Source organism: Anas platyrhynchos, chromosome 3, assembly GCF_047663525.1.
Source record: "Anas platyrhynchos isolate ZD024472 breed Pekin duck chromosome 3, IASCAAS_PekinDuck_T2T, whole genome shotgun sequence".
Taxonomy (NCBI): domain Eukaryota; kingdom Metazoa; phylum Chordata; class Aves; order Anseriformes; family Anatidae; genus Anas; species Anas platyrhynchos.
In genome coordinates, this window is record NC_092589.1 from 51,272,929 (window position 1) to 51,297,564 (window position 24,636).

General features: G+C 36.9%; 1 protein-coding gene across 12 annotated transcripts in view; it reads left to right on the top strand.

The window, feature by feature from the left end:
* Window positions 1–24,636, top strand: part of UTRN (utrophin) — a 364,397-nt gene that overhangs the window by 315,718 nt on the left and 24,043 nt on the right. For 10 of the 12 annotated variants that reach the window (XM_038175840.2, XM_038175834.2, XM_038175838.2 and 7 more), the window contains 7 exons: window positions 612–697; window positions 9,178–9,335; window positions 11,735–11,901; window positions 14,271–14,382; window positions 21,607–21,743; window positions 23,404–23,442; window positions 23,684–23,749. In XM_038175840.2, coding sequence (XP_038031768.1) covers window positions 612–697; window positions 9,178–9,335; window positions 11,735–11,901; window positions 14,271–14,382; window positions 21,607–21,743; window positions 23,404–23,442; window positions 23,684–23,749 — 765 coding nt within the window. The remainder of the gene's footprint in view (window positions 1–611; window positions 698–9,177; window positions 9,336–11,734; window positions 11,902–14,270; window positions 14,383–21,606; window positions 21,744–23,403; window positions 23,443–23,683; window positions 23,750–24,636) is intronic. The other 2 variants (XM_038175836.2, XM_038175843.2) reach the window with 1 other exon arrangement.

Sequence of the window (24,636 nt, forward strand, 5' to 3'; positions counted from 1 at the left end):
AAAATCACTTGCTTTGATAGCCATTTGCCTGTTCTGAAGTTTGCTTAAGGTTTGATTTATGTTTTTGGAGGTTTGGGGATTTTTTTAAATGTTGGGCATGATGACCCTGAAGTCACGTTCCTTAGAAAGAACAATTGCACATCACCTAATTACTGCATGTGGTTGGCTGTTTGTTTACCGGAGCACATGTATATCAGAACATTTTAAACATAGAAGGAAAAAAGAAAGTGGAATAAACTCCTTTGACGTGAAAACTTGGTTTTATATTGTAGTCTCTGTTTCCTACTGGGTTTCTTGCTGCATGCTCATGTGCATTATTTCTATGAATATCACATTCTTAAACCATGTTGTGTGTTTTACAAGAGCTAAATGTCAGCCCTTTTAGAGTAATATGAACTGTTTTGACATATAAACCATTTAGTAGGCAAGTTAAGTTTGTTGTTTTTTTTTTGTAAGGGAAGCATTCTTAATGTGACATGCAGTGTTAATTTGTTTTGAGTTATGCAGTATGTTTGAAGTAGAACTCATCAATAACTTTGCATTTTGAATAGAATTGAATTAAAATGAACTAAAAAACACTGTATTACATTGTCCTGTCTTTATAATTTCAGTGGCCGAACTGGAAAAATTCGAGTGCAGTCCTTGAAAATTGGCTTGATGTCTCTTTCTAAGGGTCTTCTGGAAGAGAAGTACAGATGTAAGAAAATATTTTTTAAAATGCTTGGTGTATATAATTAGAAGTCTTGTGTAATAATAATGTACATTGTCACTAAATTTGCCATATAACACTTCTTGTGCTGTAGCAAGACTGTTTCCTTATGAGTAAGCAAAAATAATTGTTCTTTTCATAATCATAGAATCATTGAACGGCTTTGGTTGGAAAAGACCTTAAAGGTCATCCAGTTCAAAACCCCTGCCATAAGCAGGGATGTCAACCTCTAGATCAGGTTGCCCAAGGCTTCATCCAGCCTGGCCTTGAACACCTCCAGGGATGGGGCATCTACAACCTCTCTGGGCAACCTATGCCAGTGCCTCACCACTCTCTGAGTGAAGAACTTCCTCCTAACCTCTAATCTAAATCTCCCTTCTTTTAGTTCAAAACCATTCCCCTTGCCTTATTACCTGTCCAAGCAAAAAGTTGCTCCCCATCTTTTTTTATAATCCGCCTTTAAGTATTGAAAATTTGCACTGAGGTTTCCTCAGAGCCTTCTCTTCTCTGGGCTGAACAACCCCAACTCCCTTGGCCTGTCTTAGGAGAGGTGCTCCAATCCTCTGATCAACTTCATGGCCCTCCTCTGGACCTACTCTAACAGGTCCATGTCCTTCCTGTGCTGGGGCTGCCAGACCTGGATGCAGCACTCCAGGTGGAGCCTCACAGGGGCGCAGCAGAGGGGGACAATCACCTGTCTCGACCTTCTGCCCACTCCTGTTTTGATGCAGCCTGGGATGCAGTTGGCCTAGTAGGATTGATATCCTGACTGGAAAGTATCAATGTAGTGGTCTACTTGACTAATTCTGTTCAACACTGATTTAAAAAAGCAAACAAACAAACCATATAACGCCTCTTTTTGCGTGTGTTTTTTTGGGGAAAAATCAAGAAAGTCAGTGTTGCTTGGAACAGTCTGATATGTCCGATAAGCAAATACATAAACCTAAATCCAGCAATTGTATTTTCTGGTCTATGAAAAAGATGATTTGAACTCTGAAGATAATTTTTGAGTGCTTGTGCTTACTGCCAGAATTGTACAATGAAAGTTTAAAATAGATTGATTTAAATAATCTCACAAGCTGGAGAAATACTGAGCAGTATGAAAATATTTGACAAAAGTAATTGCAGGAGCAGAAGAGAATTGAGGAGCTTTGTGGCAAAACCTCATGACAAATACAGGAGAAGAGATTAAGCAGTTTATAAGAGTATCACAGGTGATGGATAGTTATGTATTAGGCACAAAGTCTTAAAATTGCTATTCTTTGCAATAATTGTTTTACACATTCGGGAGAATGATGTAAAATGTATAGCGACAGTATTTGCCATGTACTTATGGAGCTCTGCAGCAGTTTCTACCTTCATTATAAATGTTTGTAGGTAATCTGGTAATCCTTGTAACTAATGTTGAGCAAAAGTACAGGTGTCTTATGCATTGAGGCATATCTCAGCATCCTAACTAGAGTTTGCTTTTTTAATTTTAATTTTAATCTCTTTGTCATTTGGCATATCTATTAAATAGTCCATAACTAAAACGGCTTCAGGGCAAACCTTTGTTCAGCAATGATAATTCGAAAGGTAATTTGCCACTCAGTGCAAAATAAAAAGGTTTTCTACGTATAAGATTTAGGCTGTGGATAACAGAATCTACCAAAAGAGGATTAAACAAACAAACAAACAAAACAGCTGTGAATAAATTCTCTTTAAACGGCTGCCATTAATCAGTTAGTATACTTACGGTTACCTAGCACAGACACTGATGGAAATGACTGAGTTGGATTAGCTTTAATGTATTTGCTTTGTGTCTAGCAGTAAAATAAAAGTGGCAGCAGATCTGCATAGCTCAAGTTAACAGAGTTGGCTCTTTCTTGCAGGTTGCTGTGAAAAATCCTAGAAAATTAATGCAGAAGTCGTCTCAGGAGACTTTTGTGCCAAATGATCGTAACTTAAACTTGAAATACATCTGAAACTGAAATGGTATCTTGGTCTCCTAAGGCAGAGAATTAATAGTCAATTTATGCATGCAGTTTTCTGTTAATCCTGTTCTGATCAGTGTGCCAGACTTTGATACCTTTAATGTATTGTTAGCTTTATCGTCTCTTTCCTGATGAGCCATGGAATTGCCACAAAGCAAAATACTTCCTCAGTGTGAAAGAAAGTTTGTGGGAGAAGGAAGAAAGTGACAGTATTATGGATGGATTGTGAGCATGCGGTGGGAATACAGTCAGCATTTTAGGTCCTCTGGCATCACCTGTGTTACAGCCTGACCTTTGGTATTAGCTCTCTCTTTGGTTCAGTTTTTATCACCCCATCCTAATCATATACTGCTGAGAGATGTTGATATCTGTTGAGTGCTTTCAGATCCTCTAGTGAAAAATATAATGGAAATGTTAAGTGTTTTCAAGAAATTAAGGAAAAGTCACTTGAAAGAAGAGCAGTACCCCAAATACGCGTGCTTAATGTGAATTTTCTGCCTTCTGACTTTTCCTTTCTCAGAGCAGTTCCTGACATTTGCTTCTGCTTTTTGGCTATGGCTCTTCTAAGTACTTCTGAGTCTTTGACAGTCCCAGGCTTCTCTGTGCAATCATTGTAAGATTGTGGTTGGAGTCATTTGTAGAGCACAGACCATGCCAACCACACATTAAAAATTGTAGTGCTAGAGAGGCATTTATTTTCAGAAAGCTGATTGTAAAATAGGTATGTTTCTTGTTCAAAAAACTTTTGGATGGACCCTTCAGACATTTGCAGACTGCTTAACCAGCTATCTGCCTGAGTGTTTTCTCAGAGATCAAACTTTCAGGGGTCAGCTTGAAGAAACATAATTTCTGGGCTGCTGAGATATTAGTTTTCTGAAATAATATGTAAATGGGAGGATAATTTCAGTTTATCAATAAAGTCAACCTTCTTTCCCTCTTACTTTTTTGGGGAAATCAAACTTTTTTTTTTCCTTTTTCTAATATCAATTTTTTCTTTTCCTATTTGTGTTATGTTTTTAACGGCCACTGTTAGTCACACATTGTTGACTAACACTTTATTTCCAAAATAAGTAGATCTTTCCTATTCAGACATTTTAAAATCCATTTTGCCAGAGAAATTTCTCTAAGCTTCTTTTAGATGCTGCACTGCAGGGTTGACATGAGAATGAATCTTTTAATTTAAAAAAAAAAAAAAAAAAAAAAAAGAAATGCACCATTAATTTAGGAGAAACATTGAAGCCTTGATTAAAGAATGCCTTATTCTAGAAAATTTTTAAAGATGTGAATCACAGAATCATAGAATGACGTAGGTTGGAAGGGACCTTAAAGATCATCCAGTTCCAATCCCCATGCCACGAGTAGGGATGCCAGCTGCTAGATCATGTTGCCCAGGGCTTCATGTAACCTGGTCTTGAACACCTCCAGGGATGGGGCATCACATCTTCCTGGGCAACCTGTTCCAGTGCCTCACCACCCTCTGAGTAAAGAATTTATTCCTAATATCTAGTCCAAACCTCCCCTCTTTTAGTTCAAAACCATTCCCCCTTGTCCTGTCATTGGTGCATTGGCTGGGAATCATGCTTAACTTAAAGCACATGCCTGGGTGCTCCTGTGAATAAAAATGGACCTGTGAACATAACTGAGTTCCAGCGAGCTGGTTACATCTCTGGTTGTAGAGCAAGTAGTCCAGGGCCCCTTCTGTTTGTGAAGCTGATGACCTGATCTGAGTGTTTCCATATTGTGTTCTCTTTAGTCTTCAGAATGGGGGGACAAGTGGGAGTTACCTATTGGAAACAACCCCTGAGTGACCTTACTTTCACATCATTCCTGGTGATTTTGGGGGCGTTAGTTGACTTTGTTCAGAGTTAGTTGACTTTGATCGAGAGCATGCCAGGTACACTTTTAACAGCTTAATGATGCAGGTGAGAGGGTTTTGGTGCCTGAGCCTAGGCTGTAGTGCAGTTTAATTCACTAGCATAAAGATAGCCTTTAAAAATAGAGAAGGGGAAAAAATAAATAAAAAGAGAGCACATGACCAAGGACAATATTTGTTTTGTTCCAAAATAATCAGAAAACAGTAACAAATAGAATTTGCTTGTTGCTTGTATTACCATTAGTTGTTCATACATTGTCACAGGGCTTCTGAATAATGAAAAAAAAAAAAGGAAAAATTTGAACCACTCAATTTTAGTGTTCCACATGTTCTAGGAAATAAATTTTCAATCACGTAAGCAAGTCCTACCAATAATACAAGTTTAAAATTATGTGTGATTAATCAGTGATGATTCTATGACTGGTCATGCAATCAGGAGACAAATGATATCTCAGAGGTGTGTATTTTCTCAGGGACAGCAGGAACTTTAACTTCCTTCCCTTTTTCTCAATGTTAAAGGCAGATAAATGTCATAGTGCTATGTAATATATAGAAATACATTTGTGTGCATTTCACTTTTACCTGGCCTCATGCTTAACACAGAAAGCCAGACTGGCAACAGAAATAGAAAACATTGCAGGATGTAGACTTTGGGTTATATAATTTTATGCACAAAACCTATAGGATTTGTGGTAAGAAGGAAGAGCTACTTGAAAATCTCTACCATGAAGAAGTTTAATTTTCAAGTGTTACTTTTCCTTGAACACCCCTGGGACGGTGATGCCACTACTTCCCTGGGCAACCCGTCCCAGTGCCTGACTGCTCTTTCTGAGAAGAAATGTCTCCTTATTTCCAACCTGAACCTCCCCGGCACAATTTGAAGCCATTCCCTCTGGTCCTATCACTGGTTACCCGTGAGAAGAGGCCGACCCCCAGCTCCCCACACCTTCCTTTCAGGTAGCTGCAGAGAGCAATAAGGTCTGTCCTGAGCCTCCTCTTCTCCCGACCAAACACCCCCAGTTCCCTCAGCTGGTCCTCACAGGCCTTGTGCTCCAGGCCCTGCACCAGCTTCATAGCCCTGCTCTGGGCACGCTCCAGGGTCTCGATGTCCTTCTTGTACTGAGGGGCCCAAAGCTGAACCCAGTGCTCGAGGTGCAGCCTCACCAGAGCAGAGCACAGGGAGATGATCACCTCCCTGGTTCTGCTGGCTGTGCTATTCGTGATACCAGTCAGGATGCTGTTGGCCTTCTTGGCCACCTGGGCACACTGCCGGCTCACGTTCAGGTGAGCATTGACCAACACCCCCAGGTCCTTTTCCTCTGCACAGCTCTCCAGCCACTCTGCCCCAAGCCTGTAGCGCTGCATGGGGTTGTTGTGGCCAAAGTGCAGGACCCAGCACTTAGCCATGTTGAACCTCATCCCATCGGCCTCTGCCCATTAACCCATCCTGTCCAGGTCCCTCTGCAGGGCCTTCCTACCCTCTAGGAGATCGACATTTCCTCCCAGCTTGGTGTCATCCGCAAACTTAATGAGGGTGCACTCAATCCTGTGCATTCTGTGTAAGGATGTGCATCTTGTTTGTAACATGTGCATCCTGTTTGTAAAAATGCATGTGAACAAACAATGGCACATTTTCTATTTTTGCATACTCTTAATTAAATTCATATTTGAGTGTAACTTTCAAGGCTTTACACTGCACTAGATTCGTTGCAGCTACTTGGATGATTTAGACTTGATAGGGCTAGGTTTATGATTTGATGTCTTGGTGACCTCAGCAAAAGCCACAAGGTGTGTTGTTGGACATCTTACTACTATTTTGGTAGGAATTGAATGAACTTTTCAAATTTTTGAGCATCCACTTCTATACCAACCAGTAAGTACATTTTTTCAGGTTGTCCAGCTAAGTTGCTGTTTGGGTCCTGCTGGTTTTCATCCTTAAAATAGTAATGCAAGTCTGGATTTAATTTAAGATTAAGCAGGTCTTTTTTGTTTGTTTGTTTCTGCTTTTTGCTATGGCTCAAGTCTGAATAATCTTTACTTTTGCTTCCCAAATCCTATTTGTCTTAGTCCCATATACAGTTTTACTTAAGATAACTGTATTTTGTATATAAACTCATACAGTATCATGGTGGGTGACATATGGGATCCCCATCCCCACTGGTGGATATGAAGTACACCGTGTCAGAGCTAAAAGGAACCTTTCTCCCTTATGTCTGCCACTTCAGAACTGCTCTTGGGATATCTCCTTTGCTAGGGAACAGATCCTGCATTTCTTTAAGGAGGACGGCCAGCTAGCCAGAACATTTTGGCTTTTCGTGCCTTTAGTTAAGGAGCTTCTCCTTTATTGTCACACCAATTTCATTGAGGATTTGGGGAGAAGGGGGATTATCATCCAGTAACCCCTGTGCACTTCAACATTCAGTGGTTATGGTGCAGCTGCCAGTGTGAAGCTTTATTGTGGTATTATTTTTTATTTTTATTTATTTTTTGTTTGTTTTGGTTAAGTAGGCTGTTTTAGAGGACTTTGAGCTCTCCAGTGTATTTGCTGATTTCCTACTTGCATCAGCCCTAGCTGATCACTCTCCCTCTGTTCTCTCCTGACACGTCATTTTTCTTCTATTTATCAGCTCCCCAATCAACTGATGCTTTAGGGCTTGGGGAAGTACTTCATCCTCCTTCCAGCTACAGTAGTGAGTGAATTGTTCTTGTAGCGCCCATTTCCACTCTAGATTGATAAAAGCAGAAAAAAATCAAACGGGTATTCTTTACCCTATCTATTTTGTTTTTGAAATGGACTCTTAGATACTGGAAAACTATTCCAACTGCAAGTAAAAAAAATAGCTGGGATTTGGGATTGCCAAGGTGAGCCTGCAGCAGGGCAGTACTTGTTCTGTCAGTGCTGTCATCCATGGGCTTTGTCTCACTGCTAAGTGCTGAAGATGCTGCAGCATCTGTTTGACTAGGCAAGAAAAACACAAGAAGCTCTTAAAAAAAAAAAAAAACATTCACTCATCTGGATTTATGTTTTGTGAAAATCTTCTCTTCTGCCTCAGCTCCCTTTGTCATGAGAAAAGGTATGAGCTGTCTTTCTGAGGCATGCTGACAAAGCTTGACAGTTACTCCAAATGAAGGGCAAAACAATTTGCGGAGTGTAATAAAAGAGTTTCTCTTGAATGTTTCTGAAGAAAGCTGCTCTGTTTCTCAATCACAAGTGCAGTCAGACTGAATTTTCAAATTTCTTTTATTTCTAATCTATTACCAATCATTCTGGTAGGAAACATAAGTAGTAGGGGAATAGTGTAAATCTACTATGGTTTCTTTTGTAACTTACACCATCCACTGAATTTAAAGCTATTTCTAAGAGATTAATTCAGTGTTCAATATATTTTCAGGAGAGATTAATCGTGTGACTAAATATCAGTGTACAACACCACAAAGTTCATAAATCAAGGATTGTTGGGAGAAATGTGTTAAAAATATCTTGCTGGAAATTTTAACAATTACAAATATATTTAAAAAAATCAAAGGAATGTGTAAATGCACTACTTTATGAAATATTTTCTGTACTGCAGTTAGGCTTATTAATTCAATAGTTTACTGTGACTCTTAAGCAGGAACAAGCAGTGTCTTTCTTCCCAGTAAGTGTCTGTGTCGGGAACAATTTCTTGATCCTTTCAGCCTCAAATTTTTCTGTCATTACAGTCATCCCAGAGCCTGCATTTATGCTGCAGGGCTCAACATGTACCTTAGGAAATCGGTAAAAGGAAAGTGCATGGGAACAGATGTGGTTATCCAGGAAGCAAATGTGATTCCTGTTAAGGACGAGTTGTGTTGCTGTCTGGCTGGTGCTCTTGCTTTAAGCTATTTCACGCTGCCAGCTGTGACTTGTGCTCATTTCCAGTCCCAGTTCACAGCAAACATGTCTGTCTCCAGCCAACCTGAGGAAAGCATAGATTTTGGCATGAAGTAGGGATTTCTGAAAAATCTTTTATTTTTTTTCTTCCCTTGTGATAACGTAGAAAACTTCATAAATACTAGGGGAAAAATGAAGTGATGATGAATTGGCACAAAAAGCTATTCTGGTTTTATGTTGGTTTATTTTCACAGAATCACAGAATCACAGAATTTCTAGGTTGGAAGAGACCTCAAGATCATCGAGTCCAACCTCTAACCTAACACTAACAGTCCCCACTAAACCATATCCCTAAGCTCTACAACATCTATATTTTGTCATATAGATGTTCATGGATAAAAAAGAACTGTGATAGGTCCTAGTTTAATGTACAAATTTGTCAGGAGGATATTTATCTTAATTTATGAATTTTATATTTCTTAATTTTTTTTTTATCTTAAATAGCAAGATACTTATTTATCTTACCATAAGAAGCTAAGTATGATTTAATTCATTTGACCTGACTCTTCTAATTTATATGGTTACAGATCCAGAAAAAGTAGTCAAAGTAATCAAGATTAGATGAGGGTAAACTATTTTAAATGAGAGAGTGGTCATCTGTAGCTGAATCTGAATTACAGAAATGGCAAAACTCAAGCTGTGGTGTTACTGAATAAAAGGGGATGTCAATGAAAATGAAATGAACTAGTGCCTTTTTTTGGTGTTGCAGATCTCTTCAACGAAGTGGCAGGTCCCACAGAAATGTGTGACCAGAGGCAGCTTGGCCTGCTGCTGCACGATGCTATCCAGATCCCGCGGCAGCTTGGGGAGGTGGCAGCTTTTGGTGGCAGTAACATCGAACCCAGTGTGCGCAGCTGCTTCCAACAAGTGAGATGATACACATCTTCATGGGAAAAACCTCTCTCTGAGCAATTTAAGGCTTACTTTTACGTGGCGTAAAAATAGAAGAGGAATTTCAAAACATCTGTTGAGTTTTGAAGAGAAATGAATTTGCTCCTGCAACTGAATTGTTGTTAAAATTACTGGCAAGTTATTGTTGAAGTGTAGCTGTGAAAGTTTGATTCATCATTTAGGAGACAATCAAACAAATTGCTTTTTAGCAAAAAAGAATATATAATTATTTGTGTTTATGATAATATTGACTGCTTCGAATGATGTTAAAAATTATGGTAGTGGCCAATTATCCTGCTTTGCAGTGTTCAAAACAACATGATACTGTGGGAACAACGTGCTTTTATGTTCTGGAACAAGATCTGATCTCAACAGAACAAGAAAATGATGTTGACAGTAATGTTTGACTTTGTGCATCAGGATATTATTTAGCATTATTTTTCTGACAAAAAAGATTGCAGTTGCACAAAATTTCAACCACAGTCATTTATGTTTCGTGAGCCATTATGCAGCAGATCAGAACATAAAATAAAGCTGTCTTACTGCCTGCTGTTCAGGTCCGTACTACATGCAGGGGGTTAATGAGGCTGCACAGAACGTCTGTCTGTTTAAAGAAAATGAGAAGGAAAAAGATGTCGCAATGGAACACAACCTAACTCAGGATTTGTCAGGGATGCCTAAGGCTCTGACTGTTTGGTAGTGATAACTATATTGCTGGAGTTTATTACTTCTGTGAAAGTGTCTGCTTTAAGCATTGTCAGAAATTATATATTGATTAAAAATTCACTGTGGCATATATAAAAGTACTGACTTCAGTATTTGTAGTTTTATTGAATCCAACAGATTAAAAGTTATAGAGAACTTCTAGGACATTTTTCTTTTACCATTCTTTTATAGACATTTTTATGTTTTCATCCATCACCTTGAAAAATTCAGTTGCACTAGCTTTTTTAAGCTACATATTTACTTAGCTTGTTGAATTCATTTCTGGACTTTAAGATGACTGGGATTAAAGAATTATTTATCCAGATCTAGAATAATATGCTCAATACATATGGAAGTTGTTTTGACCAACTAACCATGTAAAACTTCTCTGAGGTTTTAACATTGCTTCTTCAGGCAATAAGGGATGGTGCTTGACATCCATCAGTATCCTCAAGTGGTTTAAGTCACACTTAAAATAAATTAATTTTTTAGTGACAGACTTTTCTGTCACAGACGAATGATCTTTTATATTCTTCAAGGATCTGCCCCATCTACCATGCTGTTCAATTATGGGTGAGGTGCACTAACCAAGGTACTGTTTAAATACACTCTGTATTATTGTGATTATACTGGTGATCCAGTTGCATCCCTTATCTCACATGAATGCCTCGAGTTCTGCTCCTCGTCATTAGGAAAGCATAGACAAAGTATGCAACGGGATGTCAGAGCTATCTCAGCCTAGTGAAAACAAGTATTTTGCTGGTAGGGAAAGCTTGTTTTTCCTTTCTTCCCTGCAGCTCCTTCTTTGTAGCAAAAATTGGCTTGGATTACATATATGAATAGTTTAAGAAGTCTCATGTTGCTTTTTGTCACGTGTTACCATTTAAGTATAGCTTTCACTTTAAATTTTAAACTGTTATTTCCAGTGGGCTCAGAAGGACAACCTGTTCTTGTTGCTGACAAATAGGATGAACGTAATTCCTTTACAGCTTGGCTCTTCTGTTAGTTACAACTTGAAGAGAATGGAAACATGTTTATTTGCTTCTTAAAACAGTCATGCTAATATTTCCACTCTGTTGATTTCTTGCAGTGATTGCCTATAAAGTGGCAGATTTGTTTTCCTCTGTTTATTTGTCTCTATTTATTTGTGTCTTTAACATGCTAACTGGTAAGAATATCATGGGCTCGGAATCCAATTAAAAATTTCTCTTGAGCCTTAAGACAGTTACTAGACCCTCACAAGCAGTACTGACTTTTAGCAGTCTGGCATCAGTCTTAACTCAAAAGACAACCATGTCTGAAATGCAGAAGGTACTTCCGTTTAGCACTTCCCTTATTCTTTCTCAAGTCCTTTCAATTCAAAGATGGCTTTATCGTGGACTGCTCCATCTTTATGGACTGCTCCATCTGTCTCCTCTATCACAGCTGTTTAGACCTATCTGTTCTTACTGGCTAACTTAACTTGTTTTCTTTATTTGTATTTTAATCTAAGTTGTTTCCTGTGTGCTTCCAACTGGTTCTACATTAACCTGACATGACGCTTTGACGCTTTTTTTTAAATTAAATTCTAAGTAAAATCTGTTTATGGAGGGGTTTTAATTCTATTGCATTTTTTATTGTTGTTGTTTGTAAATTATTTATTTATATATGTATGTATTTACTTTCCCCAGAACCACAACAAGCCAGAAATTACTGTAAAGCAGTTTATAGACTGGATGCGCTTAGAGCCGCAGTCTATGGTATGGCTACCAGTTCTACACCGCGTGGCAGCTGCAGAAACAGCAAAACATCAGGCCAAGTGCAACATCTGCAAAGAATGTCCGATTGTTGGCTTTAGGTAAGAGAAGGGGTTACATGCACGTTCTCCAGCAAGTATGGTTCCTTGTTTGTTTTTCCACAATTTTCCTGATTTATGATGGGAACTGCCATCCCTGGTCAGATTACAGTGTGGATCTCACTGCAGGAGCTCCTGAGCTAGTGTGTTTCTGGCTCCTGTCGTCCCCCTGTTAAATACCCAGTGGTCTTGTGACTGACAGGTGTGTGAGAGGGAGTTGTTATCAGGTATTTTGGAAAGAAAAACAAACAAACGAACAAAAAAACAACAACAAAAAAAAAAAAGACTTATCCATATCTTAGGAGGAGCAAGAAGACACATGGTGGGCTTGCTGGCTGCCCCACCTTCTGCATAAAGCTTTTGAAACCAAGTTATTCATGCCAGCTAGTACTGAACACCCTTCAGCAGCTATCCTTCCTTGCTTGGCACAAACATCAATATGTTACTATGATGAGACTTGCATAGTTCTTGTTGTGAAGCATTGAACACAATCTAAGTTTAGTCTGCTCAAAGGAAGCTGTGAATTCTTAAAGCAAAAATAACTCCAGGGGTGACATTATTTTTATTCTCCTGAACTGTATGATTTAGCTATGATTTATCATTATGAGGCATTGGATAGTTGGTACCCTTTCTGAGCACTGTTATAACTAGCATGCATTTGTGCATTGATTGCTCCAGTGTGTAAAATGATGCAAAATGAAGTAGGGGAGTAGAGCTAAACATAATTGTTGGATTTTTCACTGTTGTGGTTGTGAAGTTGAGTGTTTTGTTTAGGAATGATAGATCAGTCTTTCCTGTAAGCAATTTTACGGCTTTTTTTCCAATATTAAGGCAGATGAGTCATTTTTGTTCCTTGTGTTTGTTCCTCTCCTTCCTTCTGTTGTTTTAAAGGTTATATATTTGTAAGAATCCTGGGGTCAGATTTGTCTCACCTAGCTTTGGACATGCTAGCTTTAGTCAGTATTGTAAGATTGAGCTAGTGACTTTTACTATAAACAGGGAGATGTAAGTAATCTGATCAAACTTTGTTGCCTGTCTTAAGAGGAGATGAAATCCCTCTAGATGTTCCTGTTTTTCTTAATTAATACTTGAGGGAGCCTAGGGTGGCTAAGTTCAGTTCAGAGATCTTTCAAATGCCTAAACTGGGGCTGGTGGATCTTGTCTATACTGAGATATCTAGTGCGGAAAAAGATGTCATGGAGACAGAAGACAAGGGAAGATGAAAAGGATGACTCATTCTAAATCATTTCTATAACGAAGCTAGAGATATGCAACAACAAAAACATCTAGCATCTTAGCAGAAGGTAGATGCGGCTATTTAATACACAGGCTCTGAGTAAAGACTACAAACAGTTGCATCAGCATCCTTAAAAGTGAACCTTTACATTTATAGACACATTCTTTTGCAAAACAAAACATAAAACTCAGCAGGGGAAAAATGTGGTTTGGTACTGAAAACTGCTCTCAGGAAGCAATTCAGTTTTAATCTTTAACTATTCAATAGCTATTCAGTTTGCTTCAGCTAGCTCATCTTAGTTTCAGATGAATAATATAATCTCATCCAGTCAGAACAACCATACTGTAACAAACAGTGGGTGAAATCTGCTTTAGCCAGCTTTGGTTTAAAATATATACATACCATGCTCTTGGGGGTTGCATTTAGTATAGGAGATACTGTATAAGGTGTTTTTTGTTTGTTTGTTTCCTTGTTACTTAGTTTATGCATATACTTGCTCTTGAAAACCAAAGTAAATAAATCAATTTATAAAACTTAATTGTGTATTATTCTCATAGTTGATGAACTTTTAAGATTTTCAGGTTCTGAAACGTGGACTTAGAAACATTTAAATGTAAAAACATATAAATGTAAACCAGCCTGGTTTATAAATGTTCTTTTATTTTGAGATAACAGCCAGTGACTAAGTAGAGGGGAAAAAAGCTAAATCAATACAGTTTTAAGTCAGTAGACCTGATGCCTGTAAGATTTTCTGTTTCAAAGTGACTTTGTCAACAGGTGATTGACATTGGCTGTCTGTGTGGCTATAGAAGGTAGGAATTCCTTGTAAATACTCTGTGAAGCAACCTGAGTAGTGTAGGAAGGTTGCGTGAAGTGGGTTTGGAGGGCTGCAGGTTTCCTGTGTCCTGTGCAGCTGCAGTGGTGGCACAGATGTCCTGGGTCTGCAGCCAGGATGAGCACTGTCAGCACCCTACCTGTGCTTTCTAAGCACAAACAAACAGGCTGTGTCCTTGTGTAGCTGCTGCTGAAAAGCAGGTGACAACATTTCAAAGAGTAATTTGCCTCATGAGGCTTAATAATAAGTATGTATTAGAACTGAACCTAGCTCTAATCACTTTGTTTAATGTCCCCGTAGGTACCGGAGCTTAAAACATTTTAACTACGATGTTTGTCAGAGCTGCTTCTTTTCCGGCCGTACAGCAAAGGGGCATAAATTGCATTACCCAATGGTGGAGTACTGTATACCAGTGAGTACCAATTTACTGATCGTTTCTGAAGGATTGGTTTCACATTATTTGTGGTCTAATTTTTTTTAACAGTTTTTTTTAACACCTAAATATTCTACCAGGGTTTCTTTTCCATATGTCTAGCAGGGTCTGTCGTCCTGCCATTCTTTTTGAAAGTCATCAGGGACTTTGCTAGGGCTGCTGATTTTGCGTGGGCAGTGTTTGAATTCTATAGAAATGGGGAGAAGTATCTACTTCTAGTATCCACCACTGAAGTATTCTCTGAGGGAACTTTACTTTTGGTTTATGAAAATAAAGCTGGAATATAGAATATAATTGCAGTACTTGTATATGAGCATGTACACACACATGCTGTTTGTAAGGTGAGAAAACATCAGAAAAAAAGAACTCACGTTACTACTGCCATACCACCATAATAATATTTAATATTTTAGTAATGTGTTTTAATATTTTTGAAGGTTCATGATCTTTTCTTTCATGTTCAACATTTTGCTTGCTTTATGGAAACATGGTTGGAAATATGTCTTTATTTTTGTTGTGTAATTGCTGTTTACTGGAATATTTAAAAATTGGTGTGTATCTGGGAAAAAATGAGCAAAACTGACAGTTTCTAACTGATTTGAGAGTTTTGCCTGCTTTACAAGTTCATTTACAATGCAATAGTTTCCTGATTAAATATTTAGCCAGATTTTTCTAAGAAATTTTCTAGGACACTTTCTTAAGTAGAGGATTGGGTAACTTCCTTCACAGAAATAACGCTTTCAGGTTTGTTTGTGTTTTTTTTGCTTGGTTGGTTTTAATGTGATAGTTGTTCACATTCCTAAGAATTTGCATTCAGTCACAAAAATTAATAGTGTAATCTGTATGTAATTTAAGCAGTGGTAATAGGTCTGCTGCTTAGAACAGATTCAGATCAGAAATGACCCATTTTATGAACAGACATAACTTATGCTTATTGAATAATCAGTACCTATATGCACTCCATTTTAACTAGTCTTGTCTGAATTGAGTCAGGAATGAAGAATAGATTTCACAAAAAGAATCTGGCTTTGTAACATGCTATTTGTAGTAATGTACTGTTGTTAGTGTAGTAATTTTTGATAAACCTCTGTGCAGGTTGAATTCAGTTAAGGCTATATAATATTCAAGAAGATGTAAAATTCTTTTCAGTAAGTTAGTAGAACAGGTTGTGTTTAAATGGAATGATGCCAGAAAATAGTGTAGAGCTGGGTCTATGAAATAAAAATACATTAATAAAAATGTAGGTACCAAAGATCAATGAATTATTCCTAAGAATCCATTATATTGTAATACAAATACCTTGAATATAAAGAGTACATCTACTCTGCTAATGTTTGTCACTTTTTAGAGCCTTTTCAACCAAATTCAAAGGCTGTTGATGTTAAAATATTGTGTTCGTGGTCTGTATTGCAAAGCAGAGTACAAATACGTGCACTCACCAAACTCCCTTAATAAAATCCAGCTTCTCTCTCTTACTTAAAAGTATTGATACGAGTACATTAGTATCAAGAATACGAGCAATAATCAGAAGAAACAAATGCTTGACTGCTTAATAGAGCTGACATTTGGAACTGGAACTTAATCACAGTTGGAGAGAAGACCTTTTAATTGTCTTATGGTAAGGTTTTCAGTGTGGAGTATGAAGGGATTTCTCAGAAGCTCTGTGACTTCTACATAAATTTAAAATAACTTGAAAAATTATTTTATAATTAATTGTAATTTTTTTATATAAGGAAAATTTTTCAAATTAAATTTGCAAGGGGAAGATTCTCTCAGTGTTTGCATCAGGTTGGAAGTGCTTCGTAATTTCAGATTAAGGCTATTTACACAGATAATAATGTATAGCTATTGAAGCCAAATCCATAACGCTCTTTCTGTGTTCATCCTAGTTTGCAATCTCATTTTCTTGATGCTGAAAATACAAACATTTGTGAAAACTACTTTGGCTATGTATTTTTTTCTGTCATATGATTTAGAGATTGGTGGGGTAAGGAATTGAAAATATTTGACAAATCATGTCTGTGAGTAGTAGAAGTGCTAAGTTACTGTAGTTATTCTCATTTCTCTTTTTTCTTGAGAAGATGGAGAAATGGGATTTCTAATGAAAAATTTTACACAGATGTGTGAAATTTTGCAAGATTTTTCTACAATCCAAATCTAGCATCTAATTCAGGAATACTCTTAAATAAGTACTTGCATGTGTTTTTTGTTTGTTTGTTTTGAATAGGAATTCTCTCAGTACTTGTGTTCTATGAACGTTGCTTTCTGTACCAATGAGTTCTGTGAATTTCAGGTGGAAATAGTTACTTCATCAGTTTTCTTTCTCTAAACTCTTTTTACTTTGCAGCTTTTATTTTCCAGAGTAAAACCTTAAAAGAAGTTTTCTTTGTTGTTGTTTGTTTGTTTGTTTGTTTTAAAGTATTGTACAGGTATCAGATCTGAAAATTTCTCATCCATCGCAAGTCATTTTTTTGGGGTCCTGACTTCAGTGAATATATAAACAATTTTCATAGGTATCTGCCACTACACTCACCTGGCTAAATTCTCAATTTTGGAAGCCTTCTTGTACAAAATGATGGCAGTAAAGGTTGGCCCCTTCATCATCAACAAATAAATAAGTAATAGTTAAGATTAAATTGATTCACTGCGTTGACAGACATTACTCTAAGGTAATGCTTGGCACAATTTGAATACAATTAAAATCAGCTGACTGTACATCAGTTCAGGACATCTCTTGCTCCTACTAGGAGCTGTCTTCTGAATTGTTCTCTATCACATTTTCCTTGCAAGTGAGCTACTGGAAGTTTTGAAGGAATTGTAGGATTGGGTCTCTTCAGGAGTTTAATGTGGTATCCAAAATATATATTTTCCTAAAGACTGTGATTCTTATTTTAGTAATTCTTGCCACAGCTTACCTTGCAAGAAAAGTGATCAGAATTTTATTTCCCTGAAGAAGCTCAGGAATGATAGGAGAGATGTTGGAAATTATTAGCTGAATGGTAGTTCACCCTAGAGAGTAGATTTTGCTTCAGGCACAATAAAACTTATCTGCAATAGTGCCTGCTAAGACTCCTCCTCTATGTAAATCATCTGAAAGCTTAATGGCTACTGACATCCAGAGAAGACAATTGCATACATGAACATTAAGTAGCTCAATGTTTTATAAGCAACAAGCTGACATAAAGTCAGTGGTTTCATCTTGACAAGCTGATTGATGCACCAAGGATGACGCTTTACTGTTGTCAAAATAGGCTTATTCTGTGGGGAAGGTGAGAGAATGGAGAAAGAATGGGGGAATCTGAATGTTTTGCATTCAGAACATTGCTTCCAGCTGATTATTACTCATTGCCCTGTGAAGAATAGATATCTTTGATATCTAGCAGCTGCTCAGCATGCTGTCCTCTTACAGTTGCTCACTTAGCTAGCTTATGTGATCTGCTACCCTTTTGCAACGTAATATTTTTTAATTCTGAGGTGAGACCATTACTCATGAAATTACAGATTCATTTCATTGCAGTAAACTAGAATACACAAACACTTTGTAATGCTTCTTGTTGAGAAACTGCTTTGAAATGCATATATTTGAACGTCATCGCAGAAAAGTCGTCTTTGCAGTGGTACACAATGCAAACATCATTGACGTGATAGTGATAGCCATAAATACATTTCCTATCTACCTTTAATAACAATTTTTGTGGTATCCCATCTAGTGCCTCTATCAAGGAACATGAGATACTATTTAAAGTGTAGATGCTTTGATGAATGACATAAACACATACATTTAAACATAGATTTAAATTACTAGTGCATTGGGTTCTTAAGTGTCAAATAAAAGAGACCAGAAAAAAAATGAAATCTCTCTTTTCCCCCCATGTCCTACTCTGGGGAGCTATCAGACAGCTGTTTCAAAATGCAGCTATCATCCTAGTTGCACATACTGTAGCTGTTACCACAAATAGGTCTAAAAATTTTTTCTCCATTAAATACAGTCGGGCTTATGGTGCGGGTTTTAATTAATGTTACAGATGTAAAGAAATAAAAATATGGAGATGTAAAAAAGGTGTTTTTTTCTTAAAAGAAAAAAAAAATTACATTCCTTTCCTTACCCTCTCTCTCTCTTTCTCTCTCTCTCTCTGTATATATATATATATATGCTTTAGGGCTCTCCCAACTAACTTATTGCATTTTTGGTAATACTTGTTCCCAATGAAGATTTGTCCTACTTCTAATACATGAAAAATACATCAAAACTGTTTTCTTAACCTTTGTATGAAAACCATGCTTCAGCATTTTCTTTTTTTTTTTCTATCACTTTCCATATAAATCCAAGATTTATAAAATTTGTAAATTGATTGTAAAATTTGTATTGGTTTACAATATTTTTTTCCTGTTTTTAGTTTGACTTATGACTCTATTTATTCCCAGCAGTATACTAAAGAGTGCTAATGCCCATTTGTCAGTTTTTCCATACTTTTTTTCCTTGAGACATTCGGCTACAGACTTTTTAATTTATTTCTGTATGCCAGCCAAGGATCTTCATCATTCCTTCTTGGACTTTGTCATTTTGTAGGAACTGAGATTTTAAATGGAGACTGAAAGCATGGTCTTTGGCTGAAATTTTCACTGAAAGAAGTGATTTGCTTCTGAAGTTACTACCACAGTATTTGTGCTATTGATCTGTGTGGAAATAGCCAAGATGCCATGATGTAACTGTACAAGTTACCTGTTGTTTTTAATTTAGTAGATAGAGTTTATACAACTGCTGGCTAGTGTTTTTCAGAAGTTAAATGTTATAGTTAAATGCTCTTTTGGCATGATCTTTGATTGGATTGTGTAGTGTGGCTGTGTGCAAAAAAAAAAAAAGTGGGAGAAATGCTTCTAAAAGTTATGTCTTAGTCCTGTGAATTAAAGCAGTTCTTGCAAATCTGCACAAATTTCACTGGTTAGTATTAATCATCCTCACTTAGTACACAGTCAAATTAGTTTTTCCAAGGAACTGGGTCAGGCTGTCATACCAAATAAAGAATACTCCAGAGGAGAAGTTTGGCAGATCAGTAGGCATTTATTTCTGCAATGTGTAGGTACTAAAACTTTCATTCATTGGCCTTGGGACAGAGTTCCATCTGCTAGAGCTACTGTTGCGTGAGAATAAGCAGCCCTTTGGATGTCACGGTCCTTGTTTGGATGATCCCGTGATTGTAGCAGATGCTTCCTGAGCGTGATTTTGTGAGCCCTCCCTTAATTTACCTGTATTAAAATCTAGGGGTTCAAATACTTCTTAATCCCAAATGTGCTCTGTTTGTTGCTACTTGTTAAAGCCAGATGTCAAACTTTCACCATTGGCTTAATTATCTGCTGCTTTTTTTGCTACTCTGATCTGCATTACAGATTTCATAACTGCATGTATTATACACACATTATTTTTTTTTCTCCATTCACATATGTATTTTATGTTGACAATAGAAAATAAAAACAGAGAATAGTTTGTCTGACCTGCTTGTAGGCCTCTTCAGAGTACATAATGGGGAAAAAAATACAAAACAAAAAAACTGTTTTTTTTTGTTTGTTTGTTTGTTTTTTAATTCTGTTTTCCCTATGGATATCCATCTTTCTTGTCATCCTTTTATGTTAATGTGCTTCTCTGAAAGCAGAGTGCCCAGACATGCAGTCCATGGTTTGCACAAGTTTTGGGCTGGAGTTCTGTATAAGCCATTGCAAACCTGCAGCTAATACAGGAGGTGAATGGCCACTTTTTCTTTCCCACAGTTGCAAGACGAAATGCTTAATATTAACTTCTCCGTAGTATGGAGGTCATTCTGTTTAAGTACTCGTACAGTCTGAAAACACATACATGTATATTTGAAGGCATGCTATTGTATTTTCCTGCAGATGTCTTTGTTATAGCCATTTTCACCTTGCATATTATGCCCTTCTTTGCTTGTATCCCTGCTTTTGTAGCAGAAGTTCATTGAGTAGTATTGCCAAAGCAGTGTTGCCATTGCTGCTATGATTATTTCCAATTCCAATTTCCAAAATTGATCCTTAAAAGCAGCTGTGTCAATTCTAATTGAGTACTGAAGACCAGCTGTGGCGGTGAGGGATGGAGCTAAGTATTTGTCAGTTTTGGACAAGGCTGCATAAGTAAGGACCAGTAAAAAATAAAATAAAATAAAATAAAATAAAATAAAATAAAATAAAATAAAATAAATCTTCCAGGGGTTTTACTGTTTGTAGCTTGCAGTTTTAGACTTGGAAAATCTTGTGGCTGATTTTTCTTCCAGCTTCTTAGTGTGATAGTAAGGAATATGCTCGATCAGTCTGTGAGATTCTTAGTTCAGGCAGAGACTGTTCTTACCAGATCCATTTCTGATTGTGCCTTTGCACAGTGCTGTGCAAATAACAATGGCTGTGATTTCATCTGTGGGTGTTTTTTGGCCTTGAAGTGATACGGATAATAGCAGAAATCTGTAGAAAGAGATCTTGTAACTTGAGAAAATACTCATGAAAAATGTGGCTGTCACAGGAGAGATTGGTTTAGCACTTACTGTTTCCATCTCAAAGTTTTCCAGTTTAGGTATATAATTGGAGGCATTGAATATTTTGTGGCACTTTGTGAACGCATAGGGTTGTGTTAGTTATGTGTTGTTTTTTTTTTTTTTTTTCCAAACAAAGCCATTACTGTTAGCTGTTTTTTTCTTTTTTTTAGTGGTGGTGTTTTGTTTTTTTTTTTTTTTTCAGCAGTTATTACAAGGTATTTCTTCTGCCTGTGAAAGTGAGTCATGATCTTCATATGCATGAGTATACTGTCAAGATTGCTTTCAATGGCTAAAAGTATACCCCCATAGCTAGCAAACTGATATTTTTTTTCCACTTCATAAGACTGTTTGTAAATGTTTAATCTAAAATTTGAACCTGCTTCAAATTTTCTCTCATTTTCTCTAATTAGTAATTGGTAAACCCAATGCATTAATTACTAGCAATTTGAAGACTCAGTGTGTTGATTTTTTTTTTTCCAATAGAAGAGAATTTGAAGATGCATTACCATTATTACTGTACCATATTTCGTGACACTTAAAAAGGTGATTTTAATGCCACTAACAGTCTGAAGTTCTTCCTTTCGGGAAAGTAGTATCTGTATTATGTCAGTGCTATTTAGCAATTCAATTTAAGTGCAATTTAATTTCTTTTAACTTTTTTTTTAAGACAACATCTGGGGAAGACGTGCGGGACTTCACCAAGGTGCTGAAGAACAAGTTCCGGTCAAAGAAGTATTTTGCAAAGCATCCCCGACTTGGCTACCTACCTGTGCAAACAGTTTTGGAGGGTGACAACCTGGAGACGTAAGCTTGATTATAGAGTAATTGCTTCTGGCATCACTGGCCTGTTTCATTAAAAACAAAAAAATTAAACCCAAGAAATAATGCAAACTATTTCCTGATGCTGGTTATTTGCAGATCTTGCCTATTTTTGAAGAAGAAATGTATTTTCTTTAGTTTGGTGGTATAGGTATTTTATCATAAAGCCATGGACTTTAGCAGGCAGTGCTGAAGGGATCTTAATGGCTGTTTTACTGAGAAAACTTTCACAGCCTTGGGGATACTGGGATTTTAGAACCACACTGCTTATTAGGTCATCTCAAAGTTGTTGGAGTTGGAAATCTCTGACCTAATGAGGTTCCTACAAACTTCAGAAATACAGGTGGCCTTATAAGAGAGAACACTCTCAGTGTCTCCACAGAGTTATTTACAGTGCTGGCAGAAACAGTTCATTTTATTTATTTGCTTAGTTGGTAGCTGTCTGCAAAAGAGACTTTTAAAAGAACAAAAGTAAGATATGTTGACAGGGCACTACAAGTGGTTTTATGGATTGACACTCCATGGCATTGTGGAGACTGTGATGCTGCTGTACGTGTTGTCTGAACACAGCATCACTTATTCATCAACAGCCACCGTGAAGCTTCAACATACATTCTCTGCTTTCATGTGAAAGCCCAGTGCCCTTGTCCATGCTCCATTTTTGTGACCCAGTGGACTGTGTTTTACCTACAGTAATCAAACAAAACCCACTCATTAGCAGTTTAAGAAAGAGGAGGAAGCAATCTGGCCTGGATGCTAACCAAGAAATGTACGTACACAAAGTTCAAATGTTACTCACCAGGGCAATCTTCAGCTGGTCTGGTATTTAAAAACAAACTGCACATTTCACATTTAAAAACAAACTGCATACAACTTCAGCTGGTATTTAAAAACAAACTGCACATATCACCAACAATAGAAAGCAAAACTTCGGTGTGATGAAAGTTTGCCAGTAGTGCCTGGAATTGGAATGTCAAAACTTAAATCACAAGTCAGGATAAAACTCCTTTGGCCCATCACAAGACAAATTGCCAGTATCATGCTGAGGAAACTACCCAGATAGGTTCTCACCTCTTCAGATGACAAAACCCAGTAGTATGTTACTTAAAAATAATATAAATAAAAAAAGAAATACTAAATAGTTTTTTAAGTGTCAGAATATATAATACAATATATATCATCTTGTATTATATCATCTTGTTTTTATGCAGTAGGAAAATAAGCATTGATAACTTTATTCAGTGGGGTGTTTTGTTCTTGTTGGGCTTATTTTTACCCAATAAGTTTTTGTGAGAGTTTTTTCTACTTAGTTTAAAATAAAAGCTCCAACACTTGAGCAGAATTGAAACAAACTAATAACAAACTGCAGTTCAATTAATGACATTGTTTTGGTATTTTTGGTTTTAAATTTGACTTTTAACAAAATGAAGTTTGTAAGTCAGTCTCCTGTCTGTCGATGATACAGTCCGGTATCTGTTGCTGTCTCTTTTCTATGTCAGTTGTTGCTGATTCAAATAATCTGGGTGGGCTGCTGATTAAAATTTTTTGTTTTTCTAGCTTTCTCTTTCTTAAGTGGCACTGAAGTTTGTTTCATAGTTTCTCTCTCTCTCTCTCTTTCTTTCTCTTTTTTTTTGTCTTTGTACAGTCCTATCACTCTCATCAGTATGTGGCCAGAGCAATATGAGTGAGTATGCTGAACCCCTTTGTCTGGAAAGCTTAATATAGTAGTTGTTTTCTCTAAGCTGAGTTGCTGCTAATCTGATGTGCATGAGCTGTAGGGCATGGCTGACCGAAAACAACAACCCTCTCAGCAATATTATGAATTTATTTATTTGTCATCAGTTTAAATTACTTATAAAATGATTGTGTCTATATCATGAATTGCTTTTGACACCAATATTATTTTTTTATTTTTCTCAAACTAGTCCTTCCCAGTCTCCACAGCTATTTCATGACGACACACACTCCAGGATAGAGCAGTATGCTACTAGGTAAGAAATGCACAGACTGTTTCTCACCAGTACACCACATTTTGTGATTGATTCCTGCTGTTTTTAATCTACTCTACTGGCTGGACATTATTTATTAAAAAGATATAATTCTCTGTACTCAGAAGAAAGTCAAATGTTTTTAAATCATCAGCTTCTGAATACAGTCATATTAAATGTAAAATAGATGTATTAAATCTGTCATCTGTCATGCAAAATGGAAACTGTTGCAGAATACTGTGTGTTATTTCTAAAAACGGGCTGTTTTCATTTTGTTTCATTTTTAACCTTTGGGAATAGACTCAGCTTGTTGGATACATAGTTTTTCCCAGTAGCATTTTACAGTCAGATTTTCACTTTCTTCTGTGATTTTAACCATTACCCATTACCCATTGACTTTTAGCAGAGGATATAATAATTACAGATGGTTTATGTTCTGGCTTTTATGGGGTTACCCAAGTGATTTTAGGATAAAATGTCTTTCACGCCAAGTCTATCTCAGTGATGCAGTGTTTTGTTGAACTCTCTTCTTTTCATTCAGAGTTGATGAGAGTTAAGCCCTTAGCAGAGGTACCCTCTCAAAAGTAAGTAGTGACAGTCCACTTTTAGGCATCACAGAAATTGTTCTATATTCCCATGGGAACAAATGACTCAATTTTACTTTGAGTGTTTCATCTGCCATATCTGATCTCCACAACGATATTAACTTTTTCAGCTGTTTGAATAAAAATTCAGAGCTTATGCTCAAGTTAGCTATTTGCTACCATATTCTTGTTTATGGGCACCATAAAGAAAACTTATAAACTCTCTGAGATGTACTGGTTATTGTACTACCTTATATGACAAGGGTATATGAAGATTAATTTTAAAATTCAGCTATGTTTCATGAA